Genomic DNA, 15,772 nt, shown 5'->3' on the forward strand with positions numbered 1-15,772 from the left:
CTAAGAATATGAAATGTTTGTAAGTCATAAACTCTGTCCAATGTTGCATACTATTCCATTTATTGTTCATATAACAATTCTGTGAATTGGGTACAATTGTTATTGCCATTTTGTATTTGAAGTCTAAGGAAGTTAACATTTTTTTCTAAGATGTTACTTTTGGTAAGAGGAAGATCTGGATCTCAAACTCAACTGAAATCAAAATGCATTATCTTAATCACTAGGCCCTACTGGCACCATCTCATAAGTAAATTCCTGGTAGAAATGAAATCATACACCTCATACTAGGAATTTTGAGAAAACCTTGAAAATTTTGAAACAGATAAAGAACCAGTCATAGATGAGCAGAAGCAGTAGGATCACATGTAAAGATCTATGAGCCTACTTGTATCTCTAGTCATAGGACAACTACCCTCCTATATTTTCCTTGAGATAAATATTTTTCTTATTAGTTCTAGCACTCTTTGTGTACACACAGATTGCAAGCTCCATGCCAGGCTTCTTGTTAGATAAAGCCAAATAAAATATCTTTTCTATCCCTCACCCTGAAGTTATTTAAGGTCTTATTGTGGTTTAGCACAATATCATAGTATGTAGCCTAGACTTCTGAGTCTTTGATAATTTTACTATAAAGTAGTTAAGTAAAGTTACATTTTTAAAGCAAAAAATAATGATTCTAACTCCAAGTGTATGGTATAAAATCAATTAAAGTTAAATGAAATGGTTGATTCCAGAAGTAAGGCAGAAAAGATAAGCCTATTGTATTTTCTTATGCCAGAAAGCATAGAAGTAAAGAAAATGATGGGTTAATGTCATAAGGACACAGGAGACAGATTTAGTGTGACTCCTACTGGTCAAACTAGGGACAATTTGACCAACAAAAACATTAAAGATTTTCAAAAATGCAAATCAAAATCACAATGAGATACCATCTCATGCCAGTTAGAATGACAATCATTAAAAAGTCAGGAAATAACAGATGCTGGAGAGGATGTGGAGAAATAGGAACACTTTTACACTGTTGGTGGGACTGTAAATTAGTTAAACCACTGTGGAAGACAATGTGGCAATTCCTCAAGGATCTAGAACCAGAAATACCATTTGACCCAGCAATCCCATTACTGGACATACACCCAAAGGATTATAATTCATTCTACTATAAAGACACATGCACACGTATGTTTATTGTGGCACTATTCACAATACCAAAGACTTGAAATCAACCCACATATCCATCAGTGATAGACTGGATAAAGAAAATGTGGCACATATACACCACGGAATACTATGAAGCCATGAAAAAGATGAATTCATGTCCTTTGCAGGGACATAGATGAAGCTGGAAACCATCATTCTCAGCAAACTAACACAAGAACAGAAAACCAAACACTGCATGTTCTCACTCATAATTGGGAGTTGAACAATGAGAACACATGGACACAGGGAGGTGAACATCACACACTGGAGACTGTCAGGGGCTTGGGGACTAGGGGAGGGATAGCATTAGGGGAAATACGGGTTGATGGGTGCAGCAAACCACCATGGCGTGTATATACCTATGTAACAAAATTGCATGTTCTGCACATGTACCCCAGAACTTAAAGTATAATAAAACAAAAATGGGAGGCCAAGGTGGGTGGATCACCTGAGGTCAGGAGATGGAGACCAACCTGGCCAACATGGAGAAACCCTCTCTCTACTAAAAGTACAAAATTAGCCAGGCATGGTGGCACATGCCTGTAATCCCAGCTACCTGGGAGGTTGAGGCAGGAGAATCATTTGAACCTGGGAGGCGGAGGTTGTGGTGAGCAGAGATTGCGCCATTGCACTCCAGCCTGGGTGGCAAAAGTGAGACTTCATCTCAAAAAAAAAATAAAATTAAATAAATAAATAAATAAATAGTGAATACACGAGTTCATGCCATAAAAATAAATAAACAAATAATAAATAGGAGAAAGGGGAATTCTACAGTAGAATGTCAAGTGCTAACTAGTAAAAGCAGAAGGACTGCCGCATCTAGAAAAAATCATCAGTTTGATCATCAGAGTGAAGGCTGAGTGCAAAAGAATCATCAACAATGTCAAATCTAAGGGCAGAGTTGACATAGAGCAGATATTTGGATGTCACGGTCTTAAAATCTCTCCCAGACTGTTTATTGGTAGCATAGGGAAGAAAAAGGAATAAACTATATGGTGTGGAAAGCAGACAACACACTGATTAATTGAAATTAACATCACAAATGAGGGACACATGAATTTTATGTGACTCTGGATCTGATTCCCTGAGAAGGATACAACTTCGCTTACTTCTGTATGGACATAACTAGAAATCTCATGAGAAAATATGAGAAAACCCACAAAAGAGAAATATTCTATTTAAAAAGGGGTCGATGTGGTGAAACCCCATCTCCACTCAGAATACAAAAATTAGCTGGGCATGGTGGCATACGCTTGCAATCCCAGCTAGTTGGGAGACTGAGGCAGGAGTATCACTTAAACCCAGGAGGTGGGGGTCGCAAGGAGCCAAGATGACACCACTGCACTCCAGCCTGGGCGACAGAGTGAGACTTCATCTCCAAAAAACAAGGAAGGGTGGGGAGTATATACATTGCTGAAAAAAAAAAAATGTCAATGTTCAGTAATGACAAAGACTGAAAAATTAAATTAGAGGAGCCTAAACTGATATGTCAACTACCTGTAATACAGAGTTCTGGGTTGGATTCTGTACTAGATAAAAAAGTATTCTATAAAAAAGACTATTGCATCAGTTGACCAAATTGGAATATGGATGATTGATTGAATAAAAGTATGATACCAATGTTAAATTTACTGAAATTAAAAATTACTGTGGCTATGTAAAGAAAATGTCTGTTCTTCAGAAATGAACGCTGAAATATCTAGAGATAAAAAAAAATCTAGAGATAAGAAAGGCCAAGATGTATGCAACTTGCTTTCAACTGATTCAGTGAAATATATACATGTATATACTTAGTCTAGCCACAGAGAAAGTGATGAAGCAAATTGACAAAATCCCGATGAATCTAACCGGGCAAAGGATACAGAATATTCTCTGTTTGATTTCTGTAACCTTTTAAAATATAAATTTGAATTTAATTCTGAAATATAGAATAGAAAAAAGAAATAATCATTGATAAGGTGAACTGTAAGGATATGTAATAAGCTCACATATCCAGAAACATCTCAGGAAAGGTGTTTTTTTTTTTTTTTTTGGTGAAAGTATAGTTGAGTTGCAAGAGTTAAAAAAGTAGAATGACAACTCTAGCTGGCTCCAGTGATGTTTGTGATGTGGTTGAACACACAGCCTCATTTTTCTGTAAATTGGGGTGAAGCTCTATGGAGCTATTATCCTGTGACCAACCATTTATTACTGATTTTTAAAACTGGAATTGATCATGAGTGAGTCAACAAGAATTACCATAGGCATTGGTAAAAACCCTAAATCAATCAGACACATACAAAAACTAGTTATTACTTCTCATATTGACATGAGGCATATCTATATGTTTTCATTTATTTATTTATTTATTTTTATATCTGCTTTTAACACTAAACATGTTCACATGTTAACTGCTGTTTTGGGACACATTTTCTTTCATGATACAGCAAAAGAAGAGCTGAGAACATGCAAAATATTAATGTTTCTTATGCAAAATACAAAGAGAACAATGAAGTTCATAATTTTGAATTTTGCTTTTAAATATAAATTAATAAGTCAAAAAAGCTAATAGAATCATCGGACATGTTCTTTAAAGCAGGAACTCCAGTGTCATGGGTTGTTTTCTTTTTCCTTTAGGTGCTGTGCATTTGAAGGTAGATAATTAATAAATTATAATTTGAAATGATTGTAAGTGTTTATAAAAATATCTTCCAAGTCTAGTTATTCATTGGATAATCGTTAATATTTATGCTAATTTTACTCATTTGCTCAGTATGGCCGGATCAGAAAAACAAATCTATGCACAGTTTAACTTATAAACCTAATCTGTCTTCTTTCAGTTTCATGATGTTATCCATTATCATTATTCTAATAACTTCACTAACCAACATTCCTATTTAATTAAACTAAAATGTATCCAACCACTTTATAAAAGAAGAATGTGCATAATAACAATCACTGCAAAGCAGGACAGTTAAATCCATAATATTAATCTTAAATTATATGAAGATAGACATTATGTGTTTCCCTCTTACAACAATTATATTACCATATCAGATTTAAACTCCTGGAAAGATGATTAAGAATCAGCTTTACATTTACATATTAAGTTTTACTTTTTAAAACACATTTATGCCTATTGTATTTTTTGAGTCTCACAATAGTCGAGGATTATTTTCATGTAATTTTTGAAAGTAAGAAACTAGCTGGTGGTAACCACAGCTAAGAGATGTGCACAAGGATCGGCAGATTTGATGAATAAGGAACTTGTCTTAAGAACACACGTATATAACTCCTTGTTCTGAATTTGCTGCACTTATACCCCATAGAGAGCCCTGCCATGAATTTAGCACTCACGTATCAGTTTCATGATTTTTTTAGCGGTTCTAGAGAGTTAAGTGTTGGCAGTCAAGAGCGCACTCATACTTCAGATATATTGTAGGGGATATAATGCATATTGTATAAACATATATTGCAGATATATTGATTTTTTCTCACATAATACCAATACTAAGCATGTGGTGTGAGTAAGATTCATTAAACACACTGCATAAATGAGTAAACTGAAAATCGCTTAAGGGTAAGTAATATTAAAGAAAACATTAGCAGATAAATTACATGTTTCAATTGTGCTCATTCTACACCTATATAAAATATGCCTTTCTGATTTCATTAAAAGCAGCTTCATTGCACCAGCCTTGCTCAAGCTATTTTCACAAAAAAATATGAAACTAATAAAATCTAATTTCATTCATCTGAAATGAGGTGGGGTCCTATTTGTTAAAAGTACCACGCTGACTTCAGGGTGCACCCAAAGCTATGTAGTTCAAAGTTAAATTTCACACAACTTGATAATTCTGTTAGCATTGTGACTTTGAAAACAGACCTGTTTTGATGATGACTCTGATCGACTTCCTAAAATTGACTTATAATCTCTGTGGGAGGATGTGCACTATAGCAGAAGTACTGGAAACCTATAAACATGTTATATATTTCATTTCAACTAGCTATGCGGTTCTGCACAAGCTACATAAACTCTTGGATTTTTAGATCCCTCATCACTAAAATTTAATTCTAACTCCAAAATCTTTGATTGAAAGCTGCAGTTTGAAATCAGACCCAGCAAACTCATAATTTGATTAACTTTATTCTCCCTTGATTACTTTAGCAGTTCATGCTGACCTATCAACATGTGAATGCTGATCGAATAAATCCCTTACACATTTAAATGATGACATTTCTCTTGTGATATTTCCATTTGATCCTTTTGTCTACTGATTGGTGATTATCCAGCATACGAAAGTGAAAATAACCTTGACTAAGAATCAAGAGATATAGGTTCTGTTCTGGACTCTGACTGAAAAGTATTCATTTAGCTTTGTTGTTGCTATTGTTTTTTGTTTTTTTGGTTTTTTTTGGTTTTTGAGACAGGGTCTTGCTCTGTGCCCAGGCTGGAGTGCAGTGGTGCGATCTCGGCTCACTACAACCTCCTTCTCCCAGGTTCAAATGATTCTCCTGCCTCAGCCTCCTGAGTAGTTGGGATTACAGGCGTGCACCACCACATATGGCTAATTTTTGTATTTTTAGTGGAGACGGGGTTTCGCCATGTTGGCCAGGCAGGTCTTGAGCTCCTGACCTCAAATGAACTGCCCACTTCGGCCTCCTAAAGTGCTGGGATTACAGGAGTGAGCCACTGTGCCCAGCCCATTTAACTTTTATGAACTGCAGTGCCTTTAGGTATGAAGAGTAAGTATAAAAATACACATTTTGGCCAGGTGTGGTGGCTCATGCCTGTAATCTCAGCACTCTGAGAGGCCAAGTTGGGCAGATCACTTGAGGCCAAGATTTCGAGACCAACCTGGCCAACATGGTAAACCTCATCTATACTAAAAATACAAAAAAAAAAAAAAGTAGCCAGATGTGGTGGTGCAATCCTATAATCCCAGCTACTTAGGAGGCTGAGGCAGGAGAATTGCTTGAACCTGGGAGGCGGAGGTTGCAGTGAGAATGGATTGTGCCACTGAGCTGCAGCCTGGGTGACAGAGTAAGACTCTGTCTCATAAATAAATAAATAAATAAATAAATGTATTCTCCCTACCACAAGAATAAAATACAAAAAATTAAATTGACTGTTAAGTTCTGAACAAGTGAGGTTACAGGAGAAAAATGAACAACCCAAATACCACCGATGCATTCCTACTTTACCTGATGGGGAGATGTGTCGCCAAGAAATGGAAGGCTCTGGTTTCCCAGTGGCCAAACAAGTAAGAGTGACGTTGGTTCCTTCATTGATGGTCATATCACTTGAGATGTCATATATCTTAGGAGGAACTGAAATGACAAAATATGCAGTGGTTAGAAAAAAATATATAACATTTTGTTGAAGTACGTATGATTAATTCCATAACATCATGCAAGAAAGGTATGACGGTGAAATGTATTTATGGCCTATGGTCCTCACCTGAAAGATGGATTCTCTAGAACCTCAAGACTTTCTAGGTGTTTTTTGTTTACTTTTTTTTTTTCTCTAACTTTTTAGAAGTTAAATACCTCAGGATAAATGGAATAGTTAATAACAAAAATGTTTAAACATTGATTAAATTAAATATGTATTATGAGTAATTTGTATTAAATAAACTAGAATATAACCAATCTATTTTATCCATGGATCCTCACTGTATGATGTTTTCCTTGTTGAAATGGTTAAATAAGAGTAAATATAGAAGAAACTTGAAATAGCAGAACGGTTATTCCTACATACTGATTTAAAAGCTGGGTGAGTTAGGATATGTACATGATTGGGAGGTAAGATTTCATGGTCACAAAGGTATTTTTGGGTTTAATTTTCTATCTGTCAGGCAGTAGAAAGTAGACTTTCTCAAAATTTGTGTTCTAAGGAACACAAATTCTAAGGACTGTGAAAGGTGGATACAATAAAGATTTCTTATCAGTAATGACTGGCAAATACTGATTGAAACAGATCACTTCAGGACTTCTCATCCTTTGTTACGCCCTTTTGCACTGTAAATCCGTGAGTCAAGGGGGAAATATTATATTGCATTTTCTCTGATGTATTAGACTATAAAAGTTTTTATCTCAGAATTTAATCACATAATACATTTGGGAAAAGTTGGAGAGAAAAGTCTCTAAACTAACTTCCAGGATTAAATTTCTATATTCTCTGAGAAATCAAATGTCTCATTGAATCCTCAAACAGCATGGGTATAAATCTCTATTGGCTAACTGCATTACTTAGAGTAAGTTATTTAATTTATCTTAGCCTCAGTGTCTTTATCTGAAAGCTGGAGGCAATAATAGTACATGTCCTATCCGGCTGCTATGGAGACTAAGTAAGTCAATACATGTTAAAGGACTTAGAAAAGTGCCTGACATTAATGTTAGTTATTATTATTAGATGCCATTAAACACACATATGGTGTTTGAATTTCATTTTAGTAGTACTCTTTTCCTATGCCTTAAAATTGTTCTCAGAAATTCTTCACTTTTGTAGTGTGTATTAGTGACCTTCGCCATAAATAAGTTTGGGTTACTTTATACAATTTATACTATGTTACTATTCCAGCTCAAATATAAATAAATGGCAATTACACACCTTGGTAATCATTAGAAAAATAAGATTTTTACTGAAATCTTTTAAATTGTTCCCTTCTTTGGTTTCTTTATGCAAGAGATATGTTTTCATAGTTCCTTTTAAAGCTAGTAACTAAAATCTATTGTGACGATACATTAAATTACTCATACTTTGAATTTTTTTTGACTCTTCATAGAACCAAAACTCAGCCTCAAGAAAATCAAGGATGATATAATTACAAATATTAAGTATTTGATTATGTGTAACTGTTGATATGATTGAGGAGAAGGCTTGTTCCTAAGTAATATACCATTGTAACTGTTTCTAAATGACATAGTTTAATTGGCATTTAAAACACATTATCATCAAACTCTTCAGTGAGCTTTTCTCAGGCAAATAATGAAAATTTTGAAACCATCCCAAACAGAGGGGTCTTTTCAGCTTAACTAAAACAGAACAAAAATTAAAAACTTTAAAATACCGTAGAAGGAAAGTACAAAAAACTTTGCATTACACTGGTAAATAGGAGAGTTAATAATAATAAATTTACAACATTAAACTAAAAGTATACTTTAGATATTTAGTTGTAAGTATAGGTTTGATTTAATAAACTGTAAAGCACATGTGGACGTATATATATGTATATGGATAGATATACATATATAGATGGTCACTGACTTATGATGCTTCAATTATAATGTTTTTACTTTATAATGGTGTGAAAATAATATCCATTCAGTAGAAACCATATTTTGAGTACCCATACAACCATTTTGTTTTCACTTTCAATATAATATTTGATAATCTACATGAAATATTCAACATTTTATTATAAAACAGGCTTTTTGTCACATTATTCTGACCAACTGTGGTTAAGTGAGCACGTTTAACGAAGATTAGGTTACATTACAATGTTCAATAATTTAAGTGTATTAATTGCATTTTCAATTGACAATGGGTTTATTTGGATGTAACCTTATCATAACATGAGGAGCATCTGTATTCATGAACATACATACAGTACATAGCAGTGCCCACTATTAAAAAAATGTAGTACTTTTTTCCTTTATATGCAATATACTATGTAGGGCTCTTAGTCTCGCCTAGTGACTTTACTTATTTATTAAAAATATAATTGATTTAAGGTTAGACAGAGATATGTATATGAAGAGAAATAATGAAATGCCATAGGAACATTAATTCTATCCTCGAAATACCATTATTTTGTCAATATTGTCTGATCATAACATAGTTTAGTTGGATCTTTACACATCTACATATATTTAAAGTGCTAAACATTATGCTAAACTAATATTCAGCACTAGTATTTGGCTATATAGAGAAACAATTAAGTCCTTTAGAAATAAACTTAAATTTGACATTTAACTATAAGAGATTGTGTAGTTGAGGGGAGAGTGGTAAATTCCAGGTGTGACATGTCATTCTCAGTGATTGCCTTCCAGGACCTCATAATTCAGGACATACAGGGAATACACATCTGGAAAGAAGATGTTAGTAAGAGAAAATCCCTCTGGCAAGGCTGCCCTCCCCAGAAATGCATCACCTGTTGGCAGCAGATGCTGTGTGTAAGAGGGCCAGTGTAATCTTTCACATGCACAGTGGTTTGTGGAGACAAAAACAGGTGTTGCTTTGCTGAATATTCAAAACTATTGCGTATTCAGTTTAAAACTTCCAACTTTTACTGACTATTATGAAGGGAATAATTCTCGACCCAAAGTAAATGCAAAAGTTTGAAGGCATATTACTTGTCATCAATAAATTTAAATTAAAAGAGGGAAGCGGATAGGTAAGTGACTAAGAGAGGGCGAATATTTTCCACATTTTCCTTTCCCATTTTACAGGAGTAAAACAAGTTCAATAGGTACAGCTTCTGGGTTCAAATCAGTAGATATTAATTTTGTGTTGGTTTATTTTAAAGTCAATTACCTAGAATAGTTTAAGCACAAGGTTATTGAGTGCAGACTATTTATAATAGAGAAAAACTTTCTTTTTTTTTTTTTTTTTTTTTTTTTTGACACAGTCTCTCGCTCTGTCTCCCAGGCTGCAGTGCAATGGCTCAATCTCTGCTCGCTGCAACTTCCACCTCTTGGGTTCAAGCAATTCTCCTGCCTCAGCCTCCGGAGTAGCTGGGATAACAGGCGCCTGCCACGGCACCCAGCTAATTTTTGTATCTTTTTAAAAGAGATGGGGTTTTGCCATGTTGGCCAGGCTGTTCTCGAACTCCTGACTTCAGGTGATCCACCTGCCTCTGCCTCCCAAAGTGCTGGGTTTCCAGGAGTGAGCCCCCAACACACCAGGCCAGGAAAACTATTAATAACTTTAAGGTAGGACCGCAGAAATGGTGATATAGAGAATTGGTCAACTGGATGACCATAACAATTGTCAGCTCAGTCGCCAGAATAAGGTGTGGTATTGAGAAGGGTTTTGGATGGTCCCAGAGCACATCAGCACATCACGCTAAGCACTTGCATAGAAAACACACCCCCCCTAAAAAAAGGAGAGTTAAAAATAATGTACTATTCTAGATGTGTGCCGCTTTTCTATATATCTTATTTCAGACTCCCTCACATACTTTTCTAAATACTTAAAATAATTTATGCAAAAAGGAGCAGATGTATTTTATCAATTCAACCATTTTTTAAGCTATTAAATAACTACAGATTTTAAGAAGTATTTTGAATTGTCATGTACTTTAAGTATTTATGACCTAGAGCAGAGTTATAAAGAAATATATTTATGAGTGTAAACTCATTTACTATGCTGGAAATAATTATTATAATATCATCCTCACTATCTTCATTATATGACACCATAAAAAAACAATGAAAAGGCAGAAGTTCTAGATTTCATACTAAATCACAGAATATCTCCTAGTGAAACTCTAATTAGGGGTATACAAGACTTTACAACTGTGTTCATAATTAATTGTTGTGTATTACCAGTTAGAGAGATCTAAGAACACTGGAAGCTTTCTAAGCAACAGAGGTTGAAAGTAGATTTAAAGGTTGTGTTGGGTGAAACATATTTTAAAACCTCCATATCCATTTAAATGAACTACTCTTGGTCCCTTACATTCATAACATGCTTTGCCTTTAATTGTTCACTGGCCTAAAATTCATCTACTACTTAGCACCTGGTCTTCAACTTTTATTTAGTTGCTTCCACAGTGAGGAGATAATGCGTATTTAGATGTATCTACATATTTAGATTCTCTAAAGATAACTTATGCCTCTTGTTAGTTTCACTTTCACCAAAAAATTTAGGCAATTTGACTTGCTCCACACACCTTCCCTCTTCTGAGCCCATCTGTGGGTGTCTTCAGGCCAGGTATGAGTCACCTTCAGTAAGAAAAATCTTAGAATGCATATCCAAACCAGATTCTAATGACCTTCACACAGGCTACCATTTTGGATTATTCTCCACTATTTGTATGATAATGAGCAACTGAGTTTGTGAGTGCATGGCATTATTTTCTTTTAATGTGTACATATTTTCTGATGTATAGAAATAAATTATTTTGTTTGTTTAATGAGCGGTCTTCAAAGATAAAACTTTAATTTCTTTCAAGAATTCATTATGCTGCCTGCAACATGACCATTAACAAACTGAGAAGCCAGCATCAGGGTTACTAATCTGGATATCATAAGAATCATATAAGCACAAGATATCATAGGAATCATATAAGCACAGGATATTTTATTGTATTAAAAGTTTTTATCTAAAAAAAATCTGTGCAGATGATTTTAGAAAGAATAAATAAAATAGCACCTGAACCAATATTAACTTGCATGACCCGTGAGGTCATGATGATATTAAAAACCCTTACAGGATGCATTTGACAGTTATTTTAACTGCAAATACAAGGCATAAACTATTTGGATCTGGACTGTTGCACTGACTCACTGGAATCAATTAAATGCCCCATCAAGCTCTTAAGCTGTAAGAGTCCGTGAAAGACCACAGTGCATACAAATCCATTTGGAGGCCTTCTTTAGGCTGCCAGGGCTAAAAGGTAGATGGAATATTTATTTAATCTGGCTCACAAACACTCACAGATTACTGAAAAACATCACTTCAGCATTTATTGTTACCATGATATTCTGGCACAAAAAACACCTGTTTCCTCAGTCAGGATATAAAATCAAAGCAGTGTTTTTTATAGGAGAGTGCACTGAATGTCCTCTCATTCATACTCTGAAGTTGTAGGCTCATTACCAAAAACCTTTAAAAGTTGTTATGTATCTATTTAATTGTGCACACAATTATGAGATCTATTCTCCAAATATGTTCACTAGGACAAATAAGAAGTAAAATAAAAGTGATGCCAACTCTTTGATGTCCTCTTCGACCCACCTCTCCCCACGGTGACTTCTCATACCTCAAAAATTTACCACAAAGAAGAAACAGTGAAATGTATATTAGTGAGTGAATTTTCAAAGATCAAAATTTGATCTTAAAAAATTGTGTCACTGATGACTTTGATGATCTTAAAGCAAAATAGATGTTTCTGGGTCTGCGCTGTGGCCAATGTTTGTGTCCCTCCCAAATTCATTCATTAAAAATCTTAACCCCCAAGGTGATACTTTTAGGAGGTGGGGCCTTGGAAAGGTGATTAGAGCATGAAGGGATTAGTGCCCTTATAAAATGGACCCCACGAGCTAGGTCACCCCTTCCACCATGTAAGGACTCAGTGAGAAAGTGTCATCCATGAGAAAACAGGCCATCTCCAGTGCCTGGATTTTGGACTTCCCAGTCTCCAGAACTATGAGAAATAAATTTCTGTTGATTATAAGCCATCTAGTTTATGGCATTTTGTTATAGCTGCCTGAATGCACTACGACAGTATGTGTCTTGTCAAAATAATTATTTGCATCCCTAACTCTCTGCCCCTTTCCACTCCTCCACTCATTTCTTGTGATAGTTTTCTTTGTAATCCATCATTATCATTGGTATTTATTTCTTTACTTGTTTATTATCTGTATCTCTTCATAGAACCTAAGTAGAGACCTAGGGTAGGGAAATTGTTTGCTTTATTCAACAGCATATTGACAGAACCTGAGAGAGGGCCTGACACATACAGTTTATTCAACAAATATTTCATTGTCCCCTTTCAGGTGCTAAGCTAATACTTTGATGTCTCAGTGAAGAGATCCTATAAAATCATATACCATTGCAAGAAAGACATAATATAAATTCTGAGAATACGGTGAATATATAATTATAATTTCAAGGGTTCTGTGTGACTTTTTCATGGATTCTCTGAGTTTAGGGATGAAATATTCCTTCTAACTCATTTAGAAGCATAATATTTTCTTAGTCCTTTGCCTACTATAGTTTTTGCCATGCAAACCCAGAGAAGTAATTGGACAATAATCATACACATTTATTTTTAACAGAATGGTCTGTCACATCTTAGGTAGTCCTATGTGTGTTGGTCACAGTATTTTTTTTTTTTTACTTTTGAATCTTTGTAAATTTAGAATCAAAAGAATTTTCTCTAATAGTATGTATGTGCATATAATTTCTACCTTTTATTTTTCCTTCACAGATTTGGAGTCTGGGTTAGTTTGGATGAACTATATTTCTGAAGCTTTTCCAAACTGCTTGAGTCAACAAGCTAGACATAACTATAAATCTTGGGAGAACTGGCTTTTTTTGCACTCCCATATCTGGTAATGGCTGGCAATATCAAAAGAACATTCTTCCTTTCACTGGGCTGGCACTTCCCTTTTCAGTCTTGGCCAGCCCCCAAAAAGTGAAAGTAGATCTACGTTACATAACAAACCTCCTGGAAAAGGTGTTGCTCTCAAACTGAGATAAGAAATTGTTTCATGCCTTTTTCTCTAAATTGGTTTGCTTGTGGGTTCTTGATGGTTTCATGGTCTGCATCTCACCAGCAACATTATTTTCTCCAACTGATAGACTATGACTGATTTGTCATAGTTTATGACATTTCAGAGATTTCTATGGCTTCCCCCCTCATTCCCTCACTCAGAGATAGTGATAACAGGAAAAAGATACGAAGCATGAGTTTTAAATTCAAACTTGCCAATTTCATGAAATACCTAGTGATAAAATATGCCACAACAACTTAGGGGTAAAGAATATGTATAAGAAAAATGTATCTGTCAAACTTCAGTTCAAACTTTGAATTATGTTGCTTACCTTAGTGTTTTCTCTCATTTAGATAACCTATACACGAGTTTTTCTCAATCTATTGTGTCCTTCATGCTATAAAAAAAAAACCTGGCAAAATAGGCAGTGAACTGTATTAGTTCATCCATCCATCCATCCATCCATCCATCCATCCATCCATCCAATAGACATTTATTAAGCACCAACTCAGGGTGACTAATCTTAAGGAGTCCATGTCTAAAGAGTTAGAAGGATACAACATTTCTAATCACAATGCAGAGTCATTAGTCCTACAAAGACTTACTCCCAAGGTGTATTGGGAACACAGATTTGTAACTCTAAGTCTTCCTTGTGGAGACAGAATTGAGGGGATGCTGATATTGGATAAGGCTTTTGGAAACAGGTGGAATTTGAACAGAATATGGTGGTTTAAAACAGTAGTTTGCACACACAGCTAATCATCAGGGATAACCGGATAAGTTTTTCATCGTTCTGGGATGGGAGAAAGATTGATTCAGGATATTCTAGACCAATAGTACGTAGCGAGTTCCAAAATCTATAGATTTTGGAATCGCTGATTTACATAACACCAGAAAGAACTTTCCTTAAAATTATCTCTTCTATATTTAAAATCTGCACTCTAATTAGAAAGGCACTTTTTTTTTTTTAAGATCCTCAGAACATTTATTTGCCTTCAAAGAACTAATGTTAAAATGTAACTATCCCTACAAGAGATGATGAGTTATTAACTGGCATCCATTTTCAAACTCACTGAGAACAGCATAGTGGGTGCAGAGGAGCACCATACTGGAAGTAGAAAGATGCAATAGGCAACATTTTATCACTGTGTTCTTTTCCCTTGAAAAGCTCAGGAATGGTTCTAAAAGGCAGTGATCAAGACAATCAACAATAGAGAGAAGAAAGTAAGACTCTGAGAGGAATAAACCTTACAGGATATGGAATTATAGAGAAACTAAAGGGGAAATTACTTTCTTCTATTTTCTATTTCTCTCCATCTTCTCTGGACATAATACATGGATTATGCAAAGGCATAACAGTTTGCCAGTAGCAAATAAAAACATACACTTACACATGAAACACACGTGAAGTAAGTTTAGTATACATGAAAATTAAATGTAATAAAACGAACTTTTAGAAAGCTACTGGTTTTAGAGAGCTTAACATTTATGTAATGATTTTAACATTTTTGGTTGCAGGCAAATTTCTCACATGCTGTACAAACATTTTATTTTGAAAACAAAAACACAACATGGTTACACAAGAGTTTCAATATTTTGGACTATAAAGATTTTTATTTATTTTTTATTCGTTTTGGTGAGACGATCAATAGCTAGCCTCTGTACATGAGTGTTTATACACCAGAGTTCAAATCCCTGCTGTACCTCAGGCTAGCTTCAGCTTCACTTACTTGGATGATTCAAAGATATAAAACACTGCTTAAAATCAGGACCATAATAGCAGCTACCTCCTCAGGCAACAACAGCAGCAGCAAGAAGGCTGGAGTACACTTATAGTCGCGCTGTATATCACAGGGAATCTACAATGCCTGCATAATTCAGTCTCCTCCTTAGTAGAAAATGGTCACAAAATAGGTAGGAAGAACACAGCAATTGAAATACCTTAGAGCACACTAACGTGGGTATCCCAGTGAAGTATAATTCTTAAGGCACCAACTATATAACTTCAAAACTTTCAGTGATGGTAGCATTTTATTAATAATTAATAATGAGGTTTCTTTTTTTTTCCTGGAAACACTTTGGCAGTATATTTTAAGAACTTAAAAAATTTCTATTCCATTGAGCCAATGATTCCCCTTCCAGGAATTTA

The 15,772-nt window shown here is 34.9% G+C and overlaps 1 protein-coding gene across 1 annotated transcript in view; it reads right to left on the reverse strand.

Annotated features, from left to right (window-relative positions):
• NEGR1 (neuronal growth regulator 1) overlaps positions 1-15,772 on the reverse strand; it is an 897,330-nt gene that overhangs the window by 382,970 nt on the left and 498,588 nt on the right. Inside the window, exon 3 of the mRNA XM_009210941.3 lies at positions 6,382-6,507. Within this exon, the coding sequence (XP_009209205.2) occupies positions 6,382-6,507 (126 nt within the window). The remainder of the gene's footprint in view (positions 1-6,381; positions 6,508-15,772) is intronic.

The sequence above is a fragment of the Papio anubis genome, chromosome 1 (assembly GCF_008728515.1).
Source record: "Papio anubis isolate 15944 chromosome 1, Panubis1.0, whole genome shotgun sequence".
Classification (NCBI taxonomy): domain Eukaryota; kingdom Metazoa; phylum Chordata; class Mammalia; order Primates; family Cercopithecidae; genus Papio; species Papio anubis.